Source organism: Pteropus alecto, unplaced genomic scaffold (assembly GCF_000325575.1).
Source record: "Pteropus alecto unplaced genomic scaffold, ASM32557v1 scaffold39, whole genome shotgun sequence".
NCBI lineage: Eukaryota > Metazoa > Chordata > Mammalia > Chiroptera > Pteropodidae > Pteropus > Pteropus alecto.
Window position 1 is genome coordinate 10,930,344 of NW_006443568.1, and position 20,620 is coordinate 10,950,963.

Sequence of the window (20,620 nt, forward strand, 5' to 3'; positions counted from 1 at the left end):
TAGTAATCTGGGCCTTGCCTGTAAAGAACAAAAGATGGTTTTTAAATACTGTTTGTGGAATGTGTTTAAAGGATTGATTCTAGAACCTTTGTATATTTGATAGTATTTCTAACTTTCATTTCTTTACTGTTTGCAGTTAATGTTCATGTTCTGCTATGCAATCATTTATATGCACGTTTCTTTAATTTTTTTAGATTTTCCTGGATGTATAGTTTAAACAAGAAAAAGTCTATTTAAAAACTGTAGCAGTAGTTTGCAGTTCTAGCAAAGAGGAAAGTTGTGGGGTTAAACTTTGTATTTTCTTTCTTATAGAAGCTTCTAAAAAGGTATTTTTATATGTTCTTTTTAACAAATATTGTGTACAACCTTTAAAACATCAATGTTTGGATCAAAACAAGACCCAGCTTATTTTCTGCTTGCTGTAAATTAAGCAAACATGCTATAATAAAAACAAAATGAAGGAAATAATGATTAACTGGAATTATTATAGTTTTGAATGAGATTCTAAAATTAACAATGGAAACAATCCTTTGTAGATTTAGGAAGAGTTTTAATCAGTGTTGCACTAGGCACAACTAACTTTTACTTTAGAAATAATAGAACTTGCCAGTAAGGTACATCTTTTACATAGTACTTAAAAATTCCCTATGTAATGTCAAAGCCCCTTGGGTTAAGTAACTTAGGGGTTATTGGTAGTGTTAACAGACGCATTAAAATGAAATTTGGGTCAGCTAATTATACATTTATATTTTCATTATTGAATAGACCAATAATTCTGCTCTTCCCCATTCTAAACAAGATGTGTTGGGCCTTATGTTTATGGCGTGATTTAAAATACTTTTAAATGTTGAATGTTGGTAAGCAGTTAATATTAAGTGATAACCATTTAAGGGAACTGGTTTAGGTGTTTTGTGGTTTGAATTCTAGCTACTATATAATGACAATTAAAGCTGATGCTTACTGAGTATTTATGATGTGCCAGACACTATTCTAAAAGCTTAATGTGGTAATTCATTGGCTCTTCACAAAACCCTATGAGAAATATACTTTTATTTTCCCCATATCACAGATAAAGAAATTGAGGCACAAAGAAAAGGCTATAAAAGATAAATCCAGGAATTAAGCCCAGGCCTGGTCCTTACATGATTTTTTTTAATGGACTATAATTTGAGAGAGATTGAGATTGTTCGCAGTATCTGTAGACTTAGAAGGACTGATATTTTCATTTTTACTTATTTTACTTGTGTCACTTATTTCTAGACTCTACTATTTTTGAGAAATTTATGTCATTTCTAAAGTGACATACCTAACAGCTTCAGAAGGACTACATTGTAGTCGAACCCATGATAGTTAGGATCCTACTGGTACCTGATGAGGATCCTTACACAGCACTTTAATTTTGGGTTACGTATTAGAGTTCTACAGTTATTGAGTATACCTACTGTGTGTCTGGCACTGTACTCAATATATTAGAGTAGAACATATCAAGACTCGAGGGCTGACACTTCGCCTCTTTTTACTTAAGATCTCTGCATTTTTTGTTTGTTTTTAAGCCAAGTAAACAAGAAGAAAAATGACAGATAATGCTTCAGTGAGAAAGGCAAGGTGCTACATAGAGTATGAGCTATTAAGTTAAAACCCAGGGAAAAGACCTGGAAACTATTGTACTATTCTCTTGAAAATTTGGCCCAGTAAGCTTCTACATCCAGTTCAACTAACAAAATCCTGTATACCACAGAGAAGAATAAAGAAAACCAAACTGACAAACATCCTTCTTTTATTTAAGACCAAACTGCAGCTGGAATACCCAGTACAGTTCTGCTTACTACACTTCAAGAAAGATCTGAGAAAGCGGAAAAAGAACCAAAGAAGGGCAGTTCAAGCGACCAAAGGGTGGGTGGAAGGTGCTGCAGTATGAATACTGTATGAATATTTTGACTCTGGTCTGAAAAGATAAAAGAATGTTATTGAAAACTACATGGAATAATTGAAGTCCCTTCAAGTTTGAAAGTAAGCATTTTAGGACAAATAAAAGGAAATTCAACTTTGTACTTGTGGAAACTAATCCCTAAATCTGAATAGGTTTATATTAATTCATGGGTAACAGGTCCATAATAAATTACTGGAAACTAGGATGTCTGAACATGAAGGAAGACAGCCATAGTCTTGTACAGTGCCTCTATTGGTCTGTCTCAAACTGAATTGGGTGAGAAAAGGTCTGGTCCATTACAAACTTTTTCTTGGTTATCTCAAGTCAGTTCCATTTTTTGCTATTGGCAAATCTTGCCTTTGTTTATTCCAGTGCCAGTGTTTTCTGCTTAATGGTTTGCTTTGTTGGCATCCGAGTTTATTTACCTGTATGCCATGTGCAGTTTACATCTTCCTTAAACAACTCTCATTCCCAGGTAAATTTCAGTTATAATACTTGACATCCAGTTAAGAGGTTCCATCTCTTCTCACCTCTTTCCTAGTCAGTATATTCAGCAAACATTTACTCAGCCCGTAACTGGGGGCCTAAAACTGTACTAGGTAATTGGGGAGAAAAATAGATAAAATTCACTTATTCAATATCTACTGAGCACAATCTAGTGAATAACATTACAGTATGGCCTCATTGTTTTGAGGTGTATTATTTGTGACAATACTTTGCACCATTCATATCCTAATGTAATTATAAAACCCAATATATTATCAAAGATTAGTAATTTCGTGGTTACCTGCCATTTAAAAGTATTGGTATTTCTGTTTGCATCCCATTAATACAAATAATGAAAAAATGATGTTTTAATCTGTAATAAACTGATTTATTGTGCAGTGACTGTAATATGCTAGAGTTATATTAAATTGTTAACTCTGCCTCAACCACGTATTAGGAAATAATCCCCCCAAAAGTATTTAACTTTGCATTAGATCTGAAGGAGACTCTGGGTGCTATAATTAGATTTTGAGGCAGACAGAGAGCTGTTATCCCAACTGATATAGTATGTTCTGTAATTAAGAAAATGTTCTCCAAGTTATACTTTTTAGTGATTTACATGTACATTTTATAGGGGACATGTTCTGTGTATAGTGAATAAATAACTTTTATAGTATCACAATGTTTTGGATTCCTTAGTTCCTTATTAGGATATGAAGCTCAATTACCTATATATTGATTTTATCACTCACATGTATTTCTGCCACATGTGTAAACTTTTCACAGAGTTCTTCATCTAAGACTATGGAAGTGTTGAAGCCTTTAACTTATATTTTGAAAGTAAAGAATATACATAACTAAGGAAGGTATGAAAATAGAGGGTTTTTGTTTTGTTTTGTTTTTCCCCCCCAAGCTTTGCCCTAGATTACACAGCAAAGTAAGTGGCAGATCCTAGATGAGAGTCCATGGTTTTTTATTTGGTTCATCTTTACCGTTTTGCACTTGTTTTTTCTCATGGGAAAATTTTTACAATAAAATTAGTATAATGGATTCTAGAGTTCACGTGGAAGATTTGATTTATAAAATAGGTTTAATTACAGAAAATATTTTGCTTCTAACTTTTCTGGGTGAAAGGTTAAATAAAATAACCCAAGATCTCAAAACTGATGTGGCTCGAACTCTTCAGCCTGGTTTTCTAAATTTCAGTCTCATTGTATTGCATTTTGATGTTATTCCTGTTTACAAAATCCTGAGATATTTTGAATTGGGGAGGCTATGGCTTGAGACAGCACCGTGGTAGCTCAGGAATAATCTAATGTTCTTCTAGGTCTATCAAAGATTTTAAGGAGTCCCTGGAGTATTGTTCTCACATAAATGAAGTGAGCAACCTGTTTGTCATCATTCAACTGTTAACATCTACAAGACATAGCTGGTTGCTGTGAAAAGGTTCTCGGGTTCTATCCCCTCTGCCGCCGTCTCCAACAGTGTCACTGTTTATTGCATTACATTTATGTATTCCTAAGTTATTTCGTCCATATATTAAAAATGGGATTCTTTTTTGTTTGGAATAAAACGCAAGGCGTGTAAATTCATTTCGTTGATAATTGACAGAGTAGTTTGTTAAGTAAAAGGCCTTTGTGTCTAGTTTTCTGTAGATCACATCTCGAGTGCTGGATAGTGAAATAAAAAACTGGTCTAGGAGCCAAAAAAATCTCGGTTTTTTTTTTAAGGTTTAGTTCTGCCTTACAGGTTTGTGACTGGTGGGTAGGATTTCGTTTGTTTTAGAGGTTTGAGTTTCAGATATACTGTTCCTTTTGTTTTACAAAGTAATTGCCTATGAGAATGCAATTAAACACTAGAAAAACTTACCCTAAACCCTTGTTTCTTTCCACCTTGTGCTTGCTTTAAGGGAGAGAACTTACCAGAACTTAACTGTAAGGATAGGTTATGGACTTGGATTCTGTAATATACAGACACTGGCTGACTCCACCACAGCATTTTGGTTCTCAAAAATACAATGATTTGGGAAATTCCTGTCACCTGTAACTACAAACTTACTGCTGCCTTTCTGAGGTGTGATAGATAATGATCATTGACCTTTTATCTAGGTTACTCTTAGCTGTTGAAAATTTTTAGTTAAATCGTGCTCCTCTGAACTCCTACCACTTCGATCCCAAACCAAAAATTTTATGCTGTATTTAAAGGTAGAGACCCAAGACACCTGGGCTCAGAATGGTTCATTGTAAAATTCTAGTACAATACAGGGGGAAAAAATGCAATTCTTGGCATTACTCCCAACAATTACTCTGGGGAAATAGAGGAAAAAAACGAAGACTCAATTTCCTCCAGTTTTCATGAGAAAACAGCCCTGCTTGTGTAGAACTTAAGATTTTATCAACAAATACTTAAAACATGGGTTGACAATTTGAGGAATTCTTTTGTGCTGATTATTTTTCTGTACACCTAAATCTTATAAGTATTCTGTGGCCTTTTTTACTGTTAGCCGTGATTGGGTGCAAGGAGTCAGTTAGTTGCTTTCTTGTGTAGTTGTTGACCGAATCCAAATGTCTAATCAGTCAGCAAATTGGCTGCCTCTTTAAAGTCACATCTTACCACAATTTAGTTGGGTTAATTGTGTGCATTTATAAAATAAACAAGCCACTGGGGAGAAAAAGCAGTTTATTTCATGCTTCAAATTTGTAGACGCACATTTAGTACTATATAAACTTGTCTTTAGAATCTTATTTGTCTCAGGCAATAGCTCACCAGAATTTACTTGGAGAAATACATATTGGCCATTCTGCCTAAAAATATTGAAAAGAACCGCCAAATTAGGAAATAGGGCACTTGCACAATCAGAAATTTTTAACATCCTCACGTTTTTAAATTTACTGTTGGGCTGATTTTATACTTAGCATGTATTTTTAAGGTGGGTGAAACATGTTATCAAGGTATTATGCAAGAAATCACATCTTTTGCATAGGTGGTCCCCTGGGTTGCACTTACTGGTAACAAAAGAAATACACTGGCATCAAACTATACTCAGGTTATAAAAATTGTACAAAGCCATTATGAACTTTTAAGGTTGGAGGGACCCTTCAATGGTTAATCTTTGGGCTTAAAGGAATAAAAATTAAAATAGTCCCATACTGCTTTTCACATCTCTTAAAAATAGGAAGTGTTATTAGCAGCTTAAAACCTTTTCAGTTATAGTTATATAAAACTTATTACACTAGGATTTATTTTGAAATATAGTTTACAACCAGATAAACTATAACATACACACACTGGCACTTCAGTACAAGGGCAGACTTTAAAATCAAATTTTGGACCTTTAAAATTAGGCCATAGTATAAAAGAGTCCATGGTCTCACATTCAGCAAATTCATACTAAAATATTCTATTTTGTAGGATAAATGCCAATGAAACTTTACATATGCTACAAGTTTATTACATATATTTACATGGCTCTTTCCTAGGTACTCAAACTCACATTATATAGCTCCCTACTTTAAGCAAGCTTTGCAGGGATATGAGGCCAGATCACTGTCAGAACAGCTTATGCAGTACTATATTACAAAAATGTATTTTACTGTGACCACCAAATACTGTTCCTATAAAAATGGTTTTGGTGCATTTGTTGGTAGTCCCTATCCACTGCATTTAAGAAATGGGGCCACTGGGGTACACTGTCTCATTCTAAATAGCCCCTAGTGCCCCTTCCACATTCAACACCTTCAGTTTACTAAACCAACTAGAAGAAAAATTCACATTTTCTTTTGGCAGTGCATCAGGTTGTTGGCATATTACTGGTTTTGGTGTTTCTAGAATTAAATTTTCCAATACTCAAGTAAGTTTGTTTTCAATCCCTGTATGTCTTAACTAGATACTTATAATCAGATTCACTAGCTTTCAACAAGTAAATCTACTGACTTACAAATAATCTTAAGTCAGTATTTTACCCTAACAAGCATTGGAAAAAGTTGATTCCTTTATCATTCCCCAAATCTAAATGTGAATGGTTTCACTTGAGTTACTCAATTGAGAACACTTGATATCAAGTAAAATGATCAATTATTTAGTTATTTTACATTGCACTGACGCTACCATTACATCACAGTGCTCAAGATGAAATCTTGTATTTTCTACATAGCAGTTTTAGATAAATTTCCCTAACGAATTTAGTATGAAATTGACAATTATCCTTAAATATAACAATTTAAACATTAGTACTTAATCTTATTTTATACCTGTACTTTGAGTAAGGTTTTAAGTTGAAATGTCATTATTTCCTTATCAGAAGGATTAAAGGAAACAGGAACCCAGTGGCTTGGTGGTTTAGGAAGAACACTTGGTGACGGTGGTTCACTAAATTTGGCTCCAGCATAGTTCTGGTTAGTCTGAGACTTAAAAAGTAAGCTGGGACTTGATAAGCTAGAGTTCCAATTTTGATTATTTGAAAAATTTTTGTTCTTCCCCGCATTTTGCATGGCCTGCCATGCAGCTGCTGATGCATTATAAGTATGTCCTCTTTCTTTTTTCTTATGAACAATCTTCATCTGAGAATTCTGATCCTTGGTCTTCTGTCTATTAAGCTGTTGTTGGTTCTTACTAACATTTCTAGATTGAGGGGCTGGAATGTTATACCTCTCTCCACCACCCATCTTCAACTTCTTTGTCACCTGTAAGTGAATGGAAACAAAATACTGAGTAAAGTTACCGTAAAAAAAAAAAAAATCAAAACTTTAAGCAGCTTCTACAGCCCAACTTGTAATTACAGAAATCTTGGGGAAGACTCAAAAATGTGCTATTCAGCTGCTTTAACTTCATTATACGTTCACACTTCATTATATGCAGTTTTTATTACAATCCTAAGAAAAATAAGCTAACCCACAAGTCTGTAAAATCCATTATTTAAAAACTAAAATACTGGTTTAGGATGAGTCCACAATAAAATGTTTGCCCCATTACAAAGTGAATTTTTTTATACCTTTCAGTCTGCTTTTCAGATCGCAGGATTTCCACTACTTGTCCTCTTCCTTGCTGCCAAGCCCAGGATAACAGATGTTGCTTTCTGACGGATCCTTTCCTTTGTCTCAATACAGAAGTTTTCATGGGCCAATCTGCAGAGTCCAGCCTAGGAGCTGAGGTCAACATCTGAGTCTCCTCAGCACACAAGTTTGAGAGAAGTCTTAGCTAGAAAAGTAAAAATTACTTCATTAATTCAAATCAAAAACACGGGAGAAAGTGATTATATTTACTACAGAAATAAAGATTGGCTACTCCTGAACCTAAAAGGCATAAAATCTGAAGACGGTTTTCTTTGACCTTATAACTCATCATTTAAGAACTCTTCTCTGCCTGAGATCCAAAAACACTTTCCTGGGGAATTCTGCGACAGGTGTCCGCCAAGTCCCCCAACAAGTTGTATCTTTTTCCTGGGGACCCTTCAGATTCACACCGTTTTTGTGACCACAATGTTAAATCAAACTAGGAAAGCATTAGCCTTTTTAAGCCATAACAAAAACTGGCTTAAAATTAGCTTCCTAAAAAAATGTTTTTAAAGTCTCACCAGTTTTTCAGTCTTTCGACATCACATCCGTTTTCATAAAGCCTCTTCTCCCCACATGCCTATATCACCCGTATTACTTTTAGTTATGAACATTTTAACTCCTCCCCATTTTAATATAAGTTTTCATACGCCTTAACAACCTAAGCCAGTTTCTAAAGTATATACAAATGCCTCCCTCAGTGAACACTGAAGATTTTGTTTTCATGGACATTCCAAGAAGCCAAGTTACCAATAAGCCAAGTTACCAATAAGCCCTCATTTTGGAAGAGTAATAGGGCCTTCCGGACTATTTTAACAGCCTTAAGTAAACAGTTCCTGGACCTTGAATCATAAACAACGCAAGCCTGGAAAGTTCGCTTCTTCCGATGGGGCTTGGCTTCCGAGCGGCTCCATCTTTCTCGAGCCCGAACCGGGAACCCTGGCCGCCTGCGTCCCACCCGGTTCCCGGATCTCACCTCCTTCCCCCAACAATGAGGAGCGCGGACGCCAACATGGCCGCCCCCGCGGCGCCACCGCCACTCACCGACTTCAAGCTCGGACTGCGGCGGCGGCAGCTCCTGCTCGGTGACGCAGCCCCCTCCCCTTCCAAGGAGAGACGAGGCACGGAACGAACAAAGCCCACGAGCACCGACGAGTTAGTTGCTGACCAACTCGGCGTCCCTACCCGACCTCCTTCTTCTGCCTCTACCGACAAAATGGAGGTGGCAACGAGCGCAGAAGCGGGGCCGAGAGGCACAGCGGCCAATCAAAACGCGCCAACGCGTGGCCCGGCCAATGATACGCGGGCCGCCGCCTGTTGCTGGGGCGGCCCGGGCGACGGAGGGAGGTGGTTGTTGCCGAGGGTTTGAAATCCTCTCCGAGAGGAGCATGTCGGGAACAACTGCTGCGGGCCCGTGGCTGACACCGGACTCCTGTTGGAGGAATCCACCCAGCTGTTCCCCGGCACCCTAGGCCGCGGTGGTGTCTGCCCTTCGCCCAGGCAGCTAGTGGGGATCGCGCCGACAGCGCCGGACCCCTGGAGCCCGCTCCCCCAGCGCGCGCGCGCGCGGCACCTGGGAAGGGGGTCTCGCTGCCTGCCGGGGCATCACCTCCACCCTGGCTCTCCGGCTCGCAGGGCCCCCCGCCGTTTAGGACCCGGGTGGTTTTCCTCACCGGGGAGAATCACTTTAGGTGCCATTTGGTTCCCGAGTTCAGGTCCCTGGGCCGTGGAACTCGTGTTTTACAGCTGGAAGACTCCCAGCAAAGTTGCTTTCCGAGGCCGCTGCGCCTTTGCGCCTGACACTCCGGAGCCTCGTTCTCTTTCTCCGCACGGGAACTTATTTGCAGCTCCCAAAGCTTGCAGTTCTTCCTGTCCTTCCCACCCCTGCCTCAAAATTCTTCCGAAGTTGCCGGCCCTGTGAACGCGTTTCCGACGAGGCACGGACGAAATTGATCACTTCCTCTTTGTGTCCCCACTGGTCCTTAACTTTGTTAGATCCCTCCATCATACCGTCTCGTAACTACTCGTGGCTGTATCTGCCCACGCCTCCCCACACATACACCGTCGCGGGGCAAAGCCAGATTTTATTTTTCTGCGCACAGTGCCTCGCCTGTTGTAAGTGCGCGAGAAAAATTTTTTATTCTCCTTTCTGCCCAATTTGCAAGTGAAAAGCAGGAGTTCAGTCCATTATGCCAGCGACGTGCGGAGAAGGGAAAAAGGGCAAGTTTTGTGGAGTGAATGGATAAGCAACCCAAAGTGAGTGTTTTAATACCAGTTTCCAATTTCTATGAACGTATGAACATTTTCATTACAGGATTTATATACATTATGTATATTACATATAATAAGTTATACATAATTCTTTTTTTAATCTTCAGTTTTTCGTGGCCATCATCCCCACCTCTCTGTTCTAGCTGTGGACCTTAAGTTTTCATAAGAAAACTGCTTAAGCGACTGCATTTTTAAAAAAAGGAGTTTGTTAGTCAAATTAATTTGGTGAAACGTGTAGAAGATATTTTTGAGCATGGGACTTTCTGGTGCTAATCATATTATAGTCAAATAAGACGTATCAGATATGGTAAACTGCTAGGTTGCAGAATGTGTAATCTGTTTCCTAAAAATTCAAAAAGCTGATTTAGACATCTGGCCAGAAAATAGCCCCGCTATATTTAACAGACCAAAACTTTGACTTCAGTTAAGACCCTTACAATATATTTTTTTGATATACTGGTTTTGTAAAATGAACAGCCAGGTTTCAGTCTGAGCATTTTCTTTCTGATTCTTTTTTATCATCCAAATATCTTTCAAATTCATCCCTGCTGCACCCCCACACACACACCTTTCTTTCTATCTTCCACGGATGATTGTCACGTAAAAAAAAAAAAAAACTAAAGTGGCCCAAAATTGTATTACAGAATTCAGTCGTCCTCCAAATCTTATCTGTATAAACATAAACACACAGATAAGGTATTGGGTACTTGTAAACAAGCACATTAATATTAAATACTCTACTTCCCCCTGCCCTGAGCTAACCTGATTTGCTTACATCATTTCAATTCACTTTCACAAATTATGGTGGTGCAGGACAGGGCAAATTTCCCTGAGTAGGGAGAGACCAAGCCCTGCACTGAGTGAAGAGAGGGTCCTTCGGTGCAGAGTGTAGAAAGATTGCAACACACACGCCAAAGTTAGAGTCAAAAGGAAAGTCTGTTAGAAAAGGGGCCACGTTCCACAGAGTGTGGTCTCCTCTCAGAAGAGAGTGAGAGGGACCGAGAACGGCAATGACAGTAAGCGCAGCGAGAGGGACCCCAAGTGTTTGGGGAATTCAATTTATATATCATTCTTTCATTCCCGTGAGTTACAGTTTAAGGACTTTGTTTACTCGTCTCCTTTGATATGGGCATACAGTGAGGAGGGGAAAGGGGAAGAGTACTAAGCGTGAAAGGCCTGCCGGCAGTTCCCAGCCTTTAATCCATAGATTCCCTATGGTTTTAGCCATAGGGAATGAATGGTTTTGTGTAGGGCGTCACTTAAAGACTGTTTTTTCCTGTTTCCCCAGGTGTGGGAAATGGGTTGTTAGCAATCCCAGCAGAGATCTCCCTTTGTTCTGCAGGTATCTTCATGGCCTGGCTGCAGAATTGATCAACTTATTGCAGTCTTTGAATATAGCCTGATTCAACATTTTAGTTCTCTTGCCTCCTCCCTAAATTAATGGAATAGGCTCTATTTTGATCTCTACTGCACAGATGAAGAATCTGAAGCTCTTTAGAGCTGAAAGCCACACACTTAGATCCAGAGCCTGGCTCCATGTTGCCCACAGTTTCTGTGAATCACCTCTGTGTCCTCCCCAGTGCCTGAAAGGTGCTTTATCCAGAGCAGACACTGACTGGCAGTTGACTGGGCTGCCGGGGCTGCTCGGACAGAATGAAGCTTCCATCCTGCCTTCTGGCAGAACCAGGTTCTCTGCCAGAAGGTGAGAGTCAGGATGCCCTCAGGAGAGTGCTGTTAAAAAGCCTTCCCCATGTCCCAGAATCCCAGGCAGCCTTTCAATGCAGCCCCTGCCTTATTAACATTTACCAAGTTGCCGCAGCAGTGAGAACTGGGGAGCAGCAGTTAAAATCACACCCTCTTATGATACAGCCTTTGTGTGTCTGATGCTGGTCTTTAAAGTCAGTTCCACCAACACCATCCAATTAGAGGTTCGCAGCTCAAATAGGAAAAAGTTAATGCAAACAAACAGCTCTCAGGATGTAGATCTGTCTCCAATGCTGGGAGCTAAATGCATAATAAATACTGTGGGTTTTTAATACCAAACATTTATTTAACAAAGATTTATCTGGTGTCTTCTTTGAGGCAGGCACTCTGCCAAGCCCTGGGGGTACAACAGTCAGTGAGAGTCCCTCCCAGCCCTAAAGGAACTCAAAAGCTGTTCGCTTTACTATTTATCAGAGAAGAAAGCTAGTGTCTGGGAGATTCATTTCCTCAGTTCTTCCTCTGAGAGTCCATGCCAATTGTAAACACAAAATCAGCTTGCTCACATCACTAAAGAGTGCAGGTTGCAGACATCGTACTGGACCCTGTGGAAAGGAAGGGAAAAGGAAAGGATTCCCACATGCCGAAATTCTTTTCCAAGAAGATCTGTTACGAATTATGTATCAGCGAGAGCCAAAGTCAACGAAACTTGTTACTTAAACATTACCTACCTGATCTGTAGGTAGAAGTAGGACTAATGTAAGGAAAAGGCAAGAGAACTGAAATGTTAAATCAAGCTATATTCAGAGACTGCAATATGCTGATTAGCCCTGAGCCAAGCCAGGAGAACACCTGTAGAACAAAGGACTGCTAACAACCCATTTCCCCACACCGTGAAGGGAAAACAGGAAAACAGTCTTTAAGTCATGCCCTACACAAAATAAAACCATTCCTTCCCTACAGCTAAAACCAAGGGAACCTATGGATCAAAGGCTGGGAATTGCCAGCAGGCCTTTCGCACTACATCTTCTTACCTTTCTCCCTACACTCTTCTGCTTCCACTGTATGTCCATACTATCAAAGGAAAATGGGTAAAGTTTTTAAACTGTAATTGATGGAAACTAAGAATGATGTATAAACTGAATTCCCTGAACACTCAAGGTTCCTCTCAGGGTCTTTTTCTCTGTCCATCTCACTGTCACTGTGTGTGTCTCTCTCTGGGCCCCTCTGAGTACCTCTCAGTCTCTGTCACTCTCCGCCTCTGAGAGGAGACCAAGCTCTGTGCAGCGTTCCCCCTTCTCTAGTAAACTTTCTTTTAGACTCTTAACTCTGGCAGGCATTTGAATTCTTTCCGTGCTCAACCAAGAACCTTTATTCTCTCGGTGCAGGGCCTGAGCTCCTCCCAACTCACAGATATTTGCCCTGTCCCACATCAGGACAAAAGGTGTTTCTGAAAGTACAGCTTTGGAGGACTGGCACATTTGCAGGCTGATGCTTACTGTATTTTAGACTCCACAAGTGTCAGGGCCGTTGAGGCAATCACCCGCATTTGCCAAACCCGTGGAACGAGTCTATAGTCGGACTGACTGGCATTCAGGCTGAGTCACTTACCTCCCATGTATCAACCTTAAAACAAACTGGTTTGGTTATTTTTATTCCTTAAGCTCATGTGTGAATTCAGAGTACAACTCTGAATGCTCGCAGGTCTGTCAGCTAATGTCTTATTTCAGTTAGGGGAAGCAAGTTCTTGGAACTTGACAAAGAGTAAAGGAGGCTGCCCGCTTGATGTTGTGAGGTGGCTTAGGGCTCTGTTCTCGTTGCCAAAGTGGTATCAAAACACACACCCCTCCACACACCGTGAATTTGTTTCCTGGGGAAGCATCTGCTGCGCGTTCCCAGTTGCTCACACATTCCTGAGCAGTTGCAAATCAGTTCTCCGCCATTACAGCTATTTTGGTCTGATTACTAAATGGGGCACAGGAAGTCAATGCTAAACTCCCACGCTTCCTGTGACTCTGACCCAGGGGTTCTCAACCTTCAGGACCTTTGAAGGCTTCTGATGCATAGACTCCCACCCCAGATCAAAATCCTTGAGAATGGATGTTTGGGTGTTCCATTTGAAGAATAGCAGATTATGCCACTCCAAAATATGCCACTTTAGTGTAAGGAGCATTTTGAGCCAAAGGCACTAGAGAAACAGCATGTGCAAGAAGGGCATCTGATCCTCCCTCCCCTTTTCTTCCTGAAAACAAGAGAGAATGAAAGATGTCCTCTCTATACCAGGATGAAACATTCTTATCAAATGAGACGTGAATTGAGGCCGAGAATTCTGTACAAACAGACCTTGTCAAAATAACTATTTTCCTTTAGTCCTCCCCCCCCGCCCCCGCCACCGCCACAGATGTATTTTAGTTACTTTTTCACAATTACATTTCTTTGTTCAACCTAGCATAAAAGCATCTAGGCTTTGCCACTTTTTTGGGTCTTCATTTCCTTATGAAGGCTCCTGTATCACTTAAAATTTATATTTTAAAAAATTGAATGCTTTTCTCCTGTTAATCTGTCTTATGCCAATTTAATTCTCAGGCCCAGCTGCAGACCCTACCTACTAGGGTAGAGAGAAAATGTTTCTTCCCCTACACAGCTGATTCCAATATCTTACTCTGAGAACTATTGCTCTACATTTCTGTAAGGGCAGTCCCCTGATGTGGGGGTGTATATTTGAAGGGGATCTCCTCTGTCCTATGTAATCCTTAAAGTTGATCGCACCCAACAAACAACGGAAAAAGTTAAGAAGCTCGCTCCTGAACACCCAGAATTGTTTAGATTCGCTTTTTAAAGTGTCTATCACACGCCTGGCCTCCCAGGCTCTGCCATCACCCCTCCCCCGCCCCCGCCAAAAACAGTGGAACATGAGAGCCATCTCCTTACGTATGAGACCATAACAATACCTGGCTCCCAACTACTCACAACCGTGGCATGAAGAAGAGACACGTAATCCTCAGCTCAGAAATCATAGAAGGCTCTAAAGAAAATCAAATGAGATATGAAACCACTCAAGCTCCCACGTCGGATGTTTACTCGGCTCGACAGGCTCTGAATTCCCATACCCGTTTTTGCCTTCTGCCTTTCTCACTTTCTCCTTTGCGTTGCATTGTATTGTAGCACCCAGCATTTTCAACATATTCCAAATCTACTTTACCAAAGTGCTTCCGCATTCATTATCTCGCCCCGTCTTGGCATTAGTGTCACAGGATAGGCGTCATTACCATTCTACAGATGAAGAAACGGGCTCAGCCTGGTTCAAGTCTGCAACAGAGATATTCTATCTTTACCATTTGTATTGGAGTTCGTTACATAAGTAATGTATTAACTGTAGAAAGGATTGATAAACAAAAAATAAAAATTACTCGACATCTTACCTCCCGAAGATAACTACTTGTTAAGGTTTTGAGAGTGTGTCCTTCTAGTCTTTTTTTCTATGCAATACGGTGAGCACAGACTCTAAAGACTGTCCGGAGTCAAATCACAGCTCTGTAGCTTACTAGCGTATGACTTGGCAGGCTTTTTAAACACTGTGCTTTAGTTTCCTCATCTGTAAAATGGGAGATAATAACAATACCTAAAAGTTAGTGTAAGGATTAAGTCAACATCTTTGAAGTACTGAAAACAATGCCTGGCACATAGAAAGCATTCGATTAAAGCTTTTTTTTTTTTCTTTTTATAAAAATGGTAATAAATGGTATATATTACCTAACTTTTTCTTCATTTTTTACTCAATATGTTATGAACATGTTTCTGTGTATATGTATATATACCTACATAATTGTTAACAGCATTTTCTGTCATTAATCTTACCATCCCCTTACTGTTTGTTTCTAATTTTTTGCTAGTATGTGCTAAACTGAACATCTTTATAGATAAATCTTTACATTCTTAAAGAAAATTCTTTTAAATAAATTCCTAGAGGTGAAATTACTAGGGTACATATATAGGCAAGATTTTGATTTACACCCCCACTATCAGGATAAGATAAGTCTCAGGTTTCTGGCTTGAGGATACCATTCTCTCCCCTTATTATTCATGGCTGCTTCTCTCACATTGGATCTGTAAGAGGAATTGGTGGATTTACATAGAAGAAAAATAGTTGAAAGAATTTTAAAAGATTTTTTAAACACGTGTTATATATAGCCCTTTTAAGAAATATGCCTGTGGGACAGCCCTTTCTTCATGGGAACTCGATGCTAATAAGGTCTACTTATTCATCACAGCCTCCATAGCTGTCAATTTGGCAGTTAATGAGCAATGAACATCTGGAATTTTCCACTGACTCAAGCAGACCATTGTTTGTCCTCTGGCTGATTGCATGGGTTCGGGAAAAGACTGTGAGTCAAGCTTCCATGTCACGAGAGCCTGTGTTTTGCCACAGCAGAAAAAAATAGAGATTGACATAGTTTTAATAGATGATTAAAACTGCTTGGCTTAGTTGACACCATGGTATGACTTCTATTCTTGGGAACAGAAGGCACCAAGAAAGTCTCCTTTAAACCTACCGCTTCTAAGGCATGGGGAGATAAAGCAACTCACTCAAGGACATTCTGATCTCTTGACACCAGTTCACCATGGCTAAATTTTCATACCATCTTCTTGCCTTTAACTGGTGTATCTTTATTTTATTTTGTTATAACTGTTACCTTGTGCAATTCAAAGGTATGACCTCTTGTTCGTTAGATAATAGCAGTAAGCATTGAGTACTTTACTATGAGCAAGACACTGTACTAAGCAATTTATATGTATTACCTGATTTAATTCTTACCATAACCCTCCTGAGGTCAATAGCATTATTATCCCAATATAACAGACGAGAAAACTGAGGCTCAGAGAGGTAGGTATGTGATTTGCCCAAAGTCACACACAGAGAACTCAAACCTGGGTTGGTGTGATACCAAAACCTCTGCTCTTGGCCACTCTGCCACACTGGCATAGTCTTCAGGGTTCATACACCTATGAAGTGCCAGAATACAGCTTGCTCTGGGTCCAGGCTCTCACCATCCAGTAAACATCACACATATTTTTAATGCCTTTTAGAAAGGAAGCAAAGAAAACTAGAGTATTTATATTCTCCCATATGTGGGGTATTTTCAAAAGGATCTTTTTCACAAGCTTGGTTCCTGAAATAAAAGTATACCGCTGAGAGGCAGAAGCTGAGGGAGCTTTACAGTAGCCAGCTTAAGGAAGAGCTTTGCCTGCCATGAAGAAATGGCAGCTTGGTAAGCTCATGAGGTGGAGTCGAAGAACCCCTAAAAGAGCCCATAAGAGAAAGAGGGAGCTTTCGAATGTCATCTCACCAGGAAAACATGAAGCCATCTGACAAGAGTTCTGCTCCGGAAACTTCCTTAATCTCTTTCACTTTCTTCTTCCTTGATTGCAACCCCAGAGATGTAAAAACTACAGTCAGCAAGCTGCGAAAGGAAGAGTAAGGAAGGACAGAGCATTCAACTCTCGAGTTCAGAATTCTGATTATTACTTGGACTGGCCAATTTTAATTACTGAATTGAAACTGAGTTTAAATTTTAAAGTAACAACGGAATTATATTACCCAAAAGAAAGGGTAATAATGAAAATAAAAATTAGTATAGCACAGACACCATCCAATCAGACATTTGACTGTTAAAACCAGACAACCAGTCGGACCATCTGGAGCATACCAGCCAAACATTGGGCCTACCTAAGAGTAAGCAAAAAGGTCACCTTCCCACCCTCTTCATCCACTGCCTGGAGAACCATCAACCTTGAGCAGATTTAAAAGAAGAATAAGTTTATACACAATAACAGACCACCAAATATATGAAGTCAAAATTGATAGAATTGGAGGGAGAAATAAACATTTCTAGAATAACAGTTGGAGGCTTCAAGACCCAACTCTCAATCACGGATAGAACAACCAGACAGAAGATAAGTAAGGAAATAGGGGACTTGAACAACACAACAAACCAGCCAGATCTAACAGGCATGTATAGGACACTACCCAACAACAACAAAATACACATTCTTCTCAGGTACACATGGGACGCTCTCTAAGACCATATTTTAGGCCGTGAATTGTCTCAATAGATTTAAAAATATAGATATTATTTAAAAGATCTTCCCAACCACAACAGGGTGAAGTTACAAATCAAAAACAAAAGGAAAACAGGAAAATTCACGAAATTGTAGACATCAAATAACATACTTTTAAAAAACCAGTGGGTCAAAGAATAAATCACAAACTGAGAAAATACTTAGAGATGAATGAAAATGAAAGCACAACATGCCAAAACTTATGAGCCTCAGCGAAAGCAGTGCTAATGGGGAAATTTACAGGTATAAACACATCAAAAATTAAGAACAATCTCAAAATAACCTAACTTAAAACTTAAGAAACTAGAAAATGAAGAGGCTTGTCAGGGGTCCTGAGCCTGAGGACTCAGCTAAGCTGTACTCAGCTTCCTGACCTACAGAAGTTATAGGATAATAAATGTTTGCCTTTTAAGCTGCTATATTTGGGGATAATTTGTTACTCATAAATAAGTAATGCAGCTGATGCTATTTTTATCAAAATGGTTTAATATTGAACATACTATTTTGTAATCTTTTTTTACAAAAAAGATTGACAACGTATTTTGACATTTATCCATAACAAAAGACACTTCTCTTAAAAAGCTTTGATTTTTAAAAGCCATAATATGGATGCATAATTTAGTTATGTGGGGCTATGCCTTTTCCATACATACATTTATTCAAATAACTAGTAAAGATGGATGCATACATCCAGTCAAAAAAATGGATTGGCATATGGGTAGCTATACTGAGATTTTATACTGGGCTTCCATTAAGGAAAGCCCTTGTGTACAGAGCCTATAACTCTTGTGTCAGTTCTTGAAAAGAAAGGACTAAAGGGAGGGCTGAGGTGTTAGTTTTGTCAAGGTCTTACCAGATAAAGGGCTGCCAAATACCCTGAGCCACAGTATTTGGTGGCACTTATGTGCCCAGTGCCTGCTCCAGGGTCCTGCGAATGGAGGTAACCGTCACATTGTGGTAAAGTACACATCGCAAGACTATTAGATACCCCAGTTGATCTCTATTTCATTTCTATTAGAGTTTAGGGACATACAAGCAAATATATTACATACTAGGTCAAGCGAGAGAGGCCCTGACTCTGGGCCCCACAATTTAAAGGACCCCACATCACGACCAAACATAAAATAAATTTATTGAATGAGAGAAAAAATGAAATATCAAAGTCAAATTATTTAAAAAAAATACCTGTTAAGAATGAAATACACAGTCAGGTGAGTATTATCCTATCTCAAAATGAATGAATGCAGGAATGAAAACCAGAATGTCTAAATAAACCTAACTCTGCCAGCTGCAGGAGTTGCATGACTGGCCACATGGGTTGCTCTGTATGGCAAGAACACACGGGTATTTTTGACACTCGGAGCCAGCACAACACAACCCTCTGCAACCACTCTTAGGACTAACACCATCTGGGCCCCAGGGAAATGCTTCTCCACATCTCTTATCCCAAGAACTCAAAACAAAAGGTAACTATATGAGGATTTGTGGCTGATTTTGTCCTTATAAGTGTAAATTTGATAAGGTATGAAGATAGAATAGCTCTTATTTAAATGTTTGTTGATTTGACCCATTCAAATGCTTAGCCATTTGTAGTCTTCATTTGTACCCTTGCTTCAGGCCCCACGAATGTCAGGCACAGACCTCAACAAGAGTAATGGTATGTAGAAAAAAAAGATCCATCTTTATTTTACTTCTTTTTTCTATTTATTTATTTATTTGTGTATTCATTGTGGTAAAGTACACATCACAGAAAGTTTACCGATCTAACCATTTTTAAATGTACAGTTCCGTGATTAAGTTCATTCTTATTATTGTGCAACTCACACCACCGTCCATCTCCAGAACTCTTCTTCTTATAAAATTGAAACTCTATGCCTATTAAAGAATAACTCCCCATTTCCCCTCCCCCCAGCCCCAGGTAACCATCATTCTATTTTCTGTCTCTATGATTTTGACTACTCAAGTCATTTCTTATAAGCAAAATCATACGACATTTATCTTTTAGTAACTGGCTTATTTTATTCAGCATACTATTCTCAAATTTTATCCAGGTTAGAGCATATGTCAAAATTTCCTTCCTTTTTAAGGCAGAATAATATTCCATTGTATGTATATACTATACTTTGCTTATCCATTCATTCGTCAGTGGGCATTTGGGTTGCTTCCATGTTTTAGCTATTCTGAATAATGCTGCTATGAACATGGGTATAACAAGTATCTGTTCAAGACTCCATTTTAAATCAACAGAATGAAAAAGTAACCTATTTACAAATTATATATCTAATGGATACACCCAAGTGGAATTGCTTGATCGTATGGTAATTCTATTTTTAATTTTTAGGAGCCACCATGTTTTCCACAGTAGATTGGCTGTACCAATCTACATTCCCACCAACAATGCACAGGGTTCCAATTTCTTCACATCCTTGCTAACAATTTTTATTGTCTATTTTTTAAATAGTAGCCATTCTAATGGGTGCGAGGTGGTAGGTACCTGGTTCTGATGTGTAGTATTACCCTAATAACTAGTGATATTGAGCATCTTTTCATATGCTTATTGGCTATTTGTATATCATCTTTGGAGAAATGTCTATTCTAGTCCTTTGCCCATTTTTGAATTGGGTTGTTTATTTTTCGTCGTTCTTGAGTATCAGCAGTTATTTACTTATTCAAGGTATTAATCCTTATCAGATATATAATTTATAAATATCTTCTCCCATTCTACACGTTACCTTTTCATTCTGTTGATAGTGTCCTTTATTGCACTAAAGATTTTAGTTATCATGAAGTCCTATTCATGTATTTTTTCTTTTGTTTTCTGTGCCTCTGGTGTCATAATTTAGCAAATCATTCCTAAATCTAATGTGGTGAAGCTTTTGTTCCAAGTATTTCTTCTAAGAGTTTTAGCTCTTAGATTTAGGTCTTTGATCCATTGGGGTTATTTTTGTATTTGATATAAGATGAGAGTCCAGCTTCATTCTTTTGAATGTGGGTGCCTAGTTTTCCCAGCACCATTTGTTAAAGACTGTCCTTTCTCCATTGGATGGTCTTGGCACCCTTA

General features: G+C 39.0%; 2 protein-coding genes across 8 annotated transcripts in view; one reads left to right on the forward strand and one right to left on the reverse strand.

Moving 5' to 3' along the window:
- Positions 1-4,004, forward strand: part of SRSF10 (serine and arginine rich splicing factor 10) — a 14,909-nt gene extending 10,905 nt beyond the window's left edge. For 4 of the 6 annotated variants that reach the window (XM_006924434.3, XM_025041285.1, XM_015598858.2 and 1 more), the window contains one exon: positions 1,787-4,004. In XM_006924434.3, coding sequence (XP_006924496.1) covers positions 1,787-1,847 — 61 coding nt within the window. In that variant the 3' untranslated portion in view covers positions 1,848-4,004. The other 2 variants (XM_025041284.1, XM_025041283.1) reach the window with 1 other exon arrangement.
- Positions 4,005-5,078: 1,074 nt separating this feature from the next.
- On the reverse strand, positions 5,079-8,699 carry PNRC2 (proline rich nuclear receptor coactivator 2). Of its 2 annotated transcripts, none has more exons than XM_006924435.3 (3): positions 8,512-8,699; positions 7,407-7,612; positions 5,079-7,098 (listed from the first exon to the last, which is right to left on the reverse strand). In XM_006924435.3, the coding sequence occupies exon 3, from the start codon at positions 7,078-7,080 to the stop codon at positions 6,661-6,663; it is 420 nt and encodes a 139-aa protein (XP_006924497.1). In that variant the 5' UTR covers positions 7,081-7,098; positions 7,407-7,612; positions 8,512-8,699; the 3' UTR covers positions 5,079-6,660. The 2 variants fall into 2 exon arrangements, with proteins under 2 accessions (XP_006924497.1, XP_006924498.1); XM_006924436.3 differs by having other exon boundaries at positions 8,444-8,699.
- Positions 8,700-20,620: the final 11,921 nt, after the last annotated feature.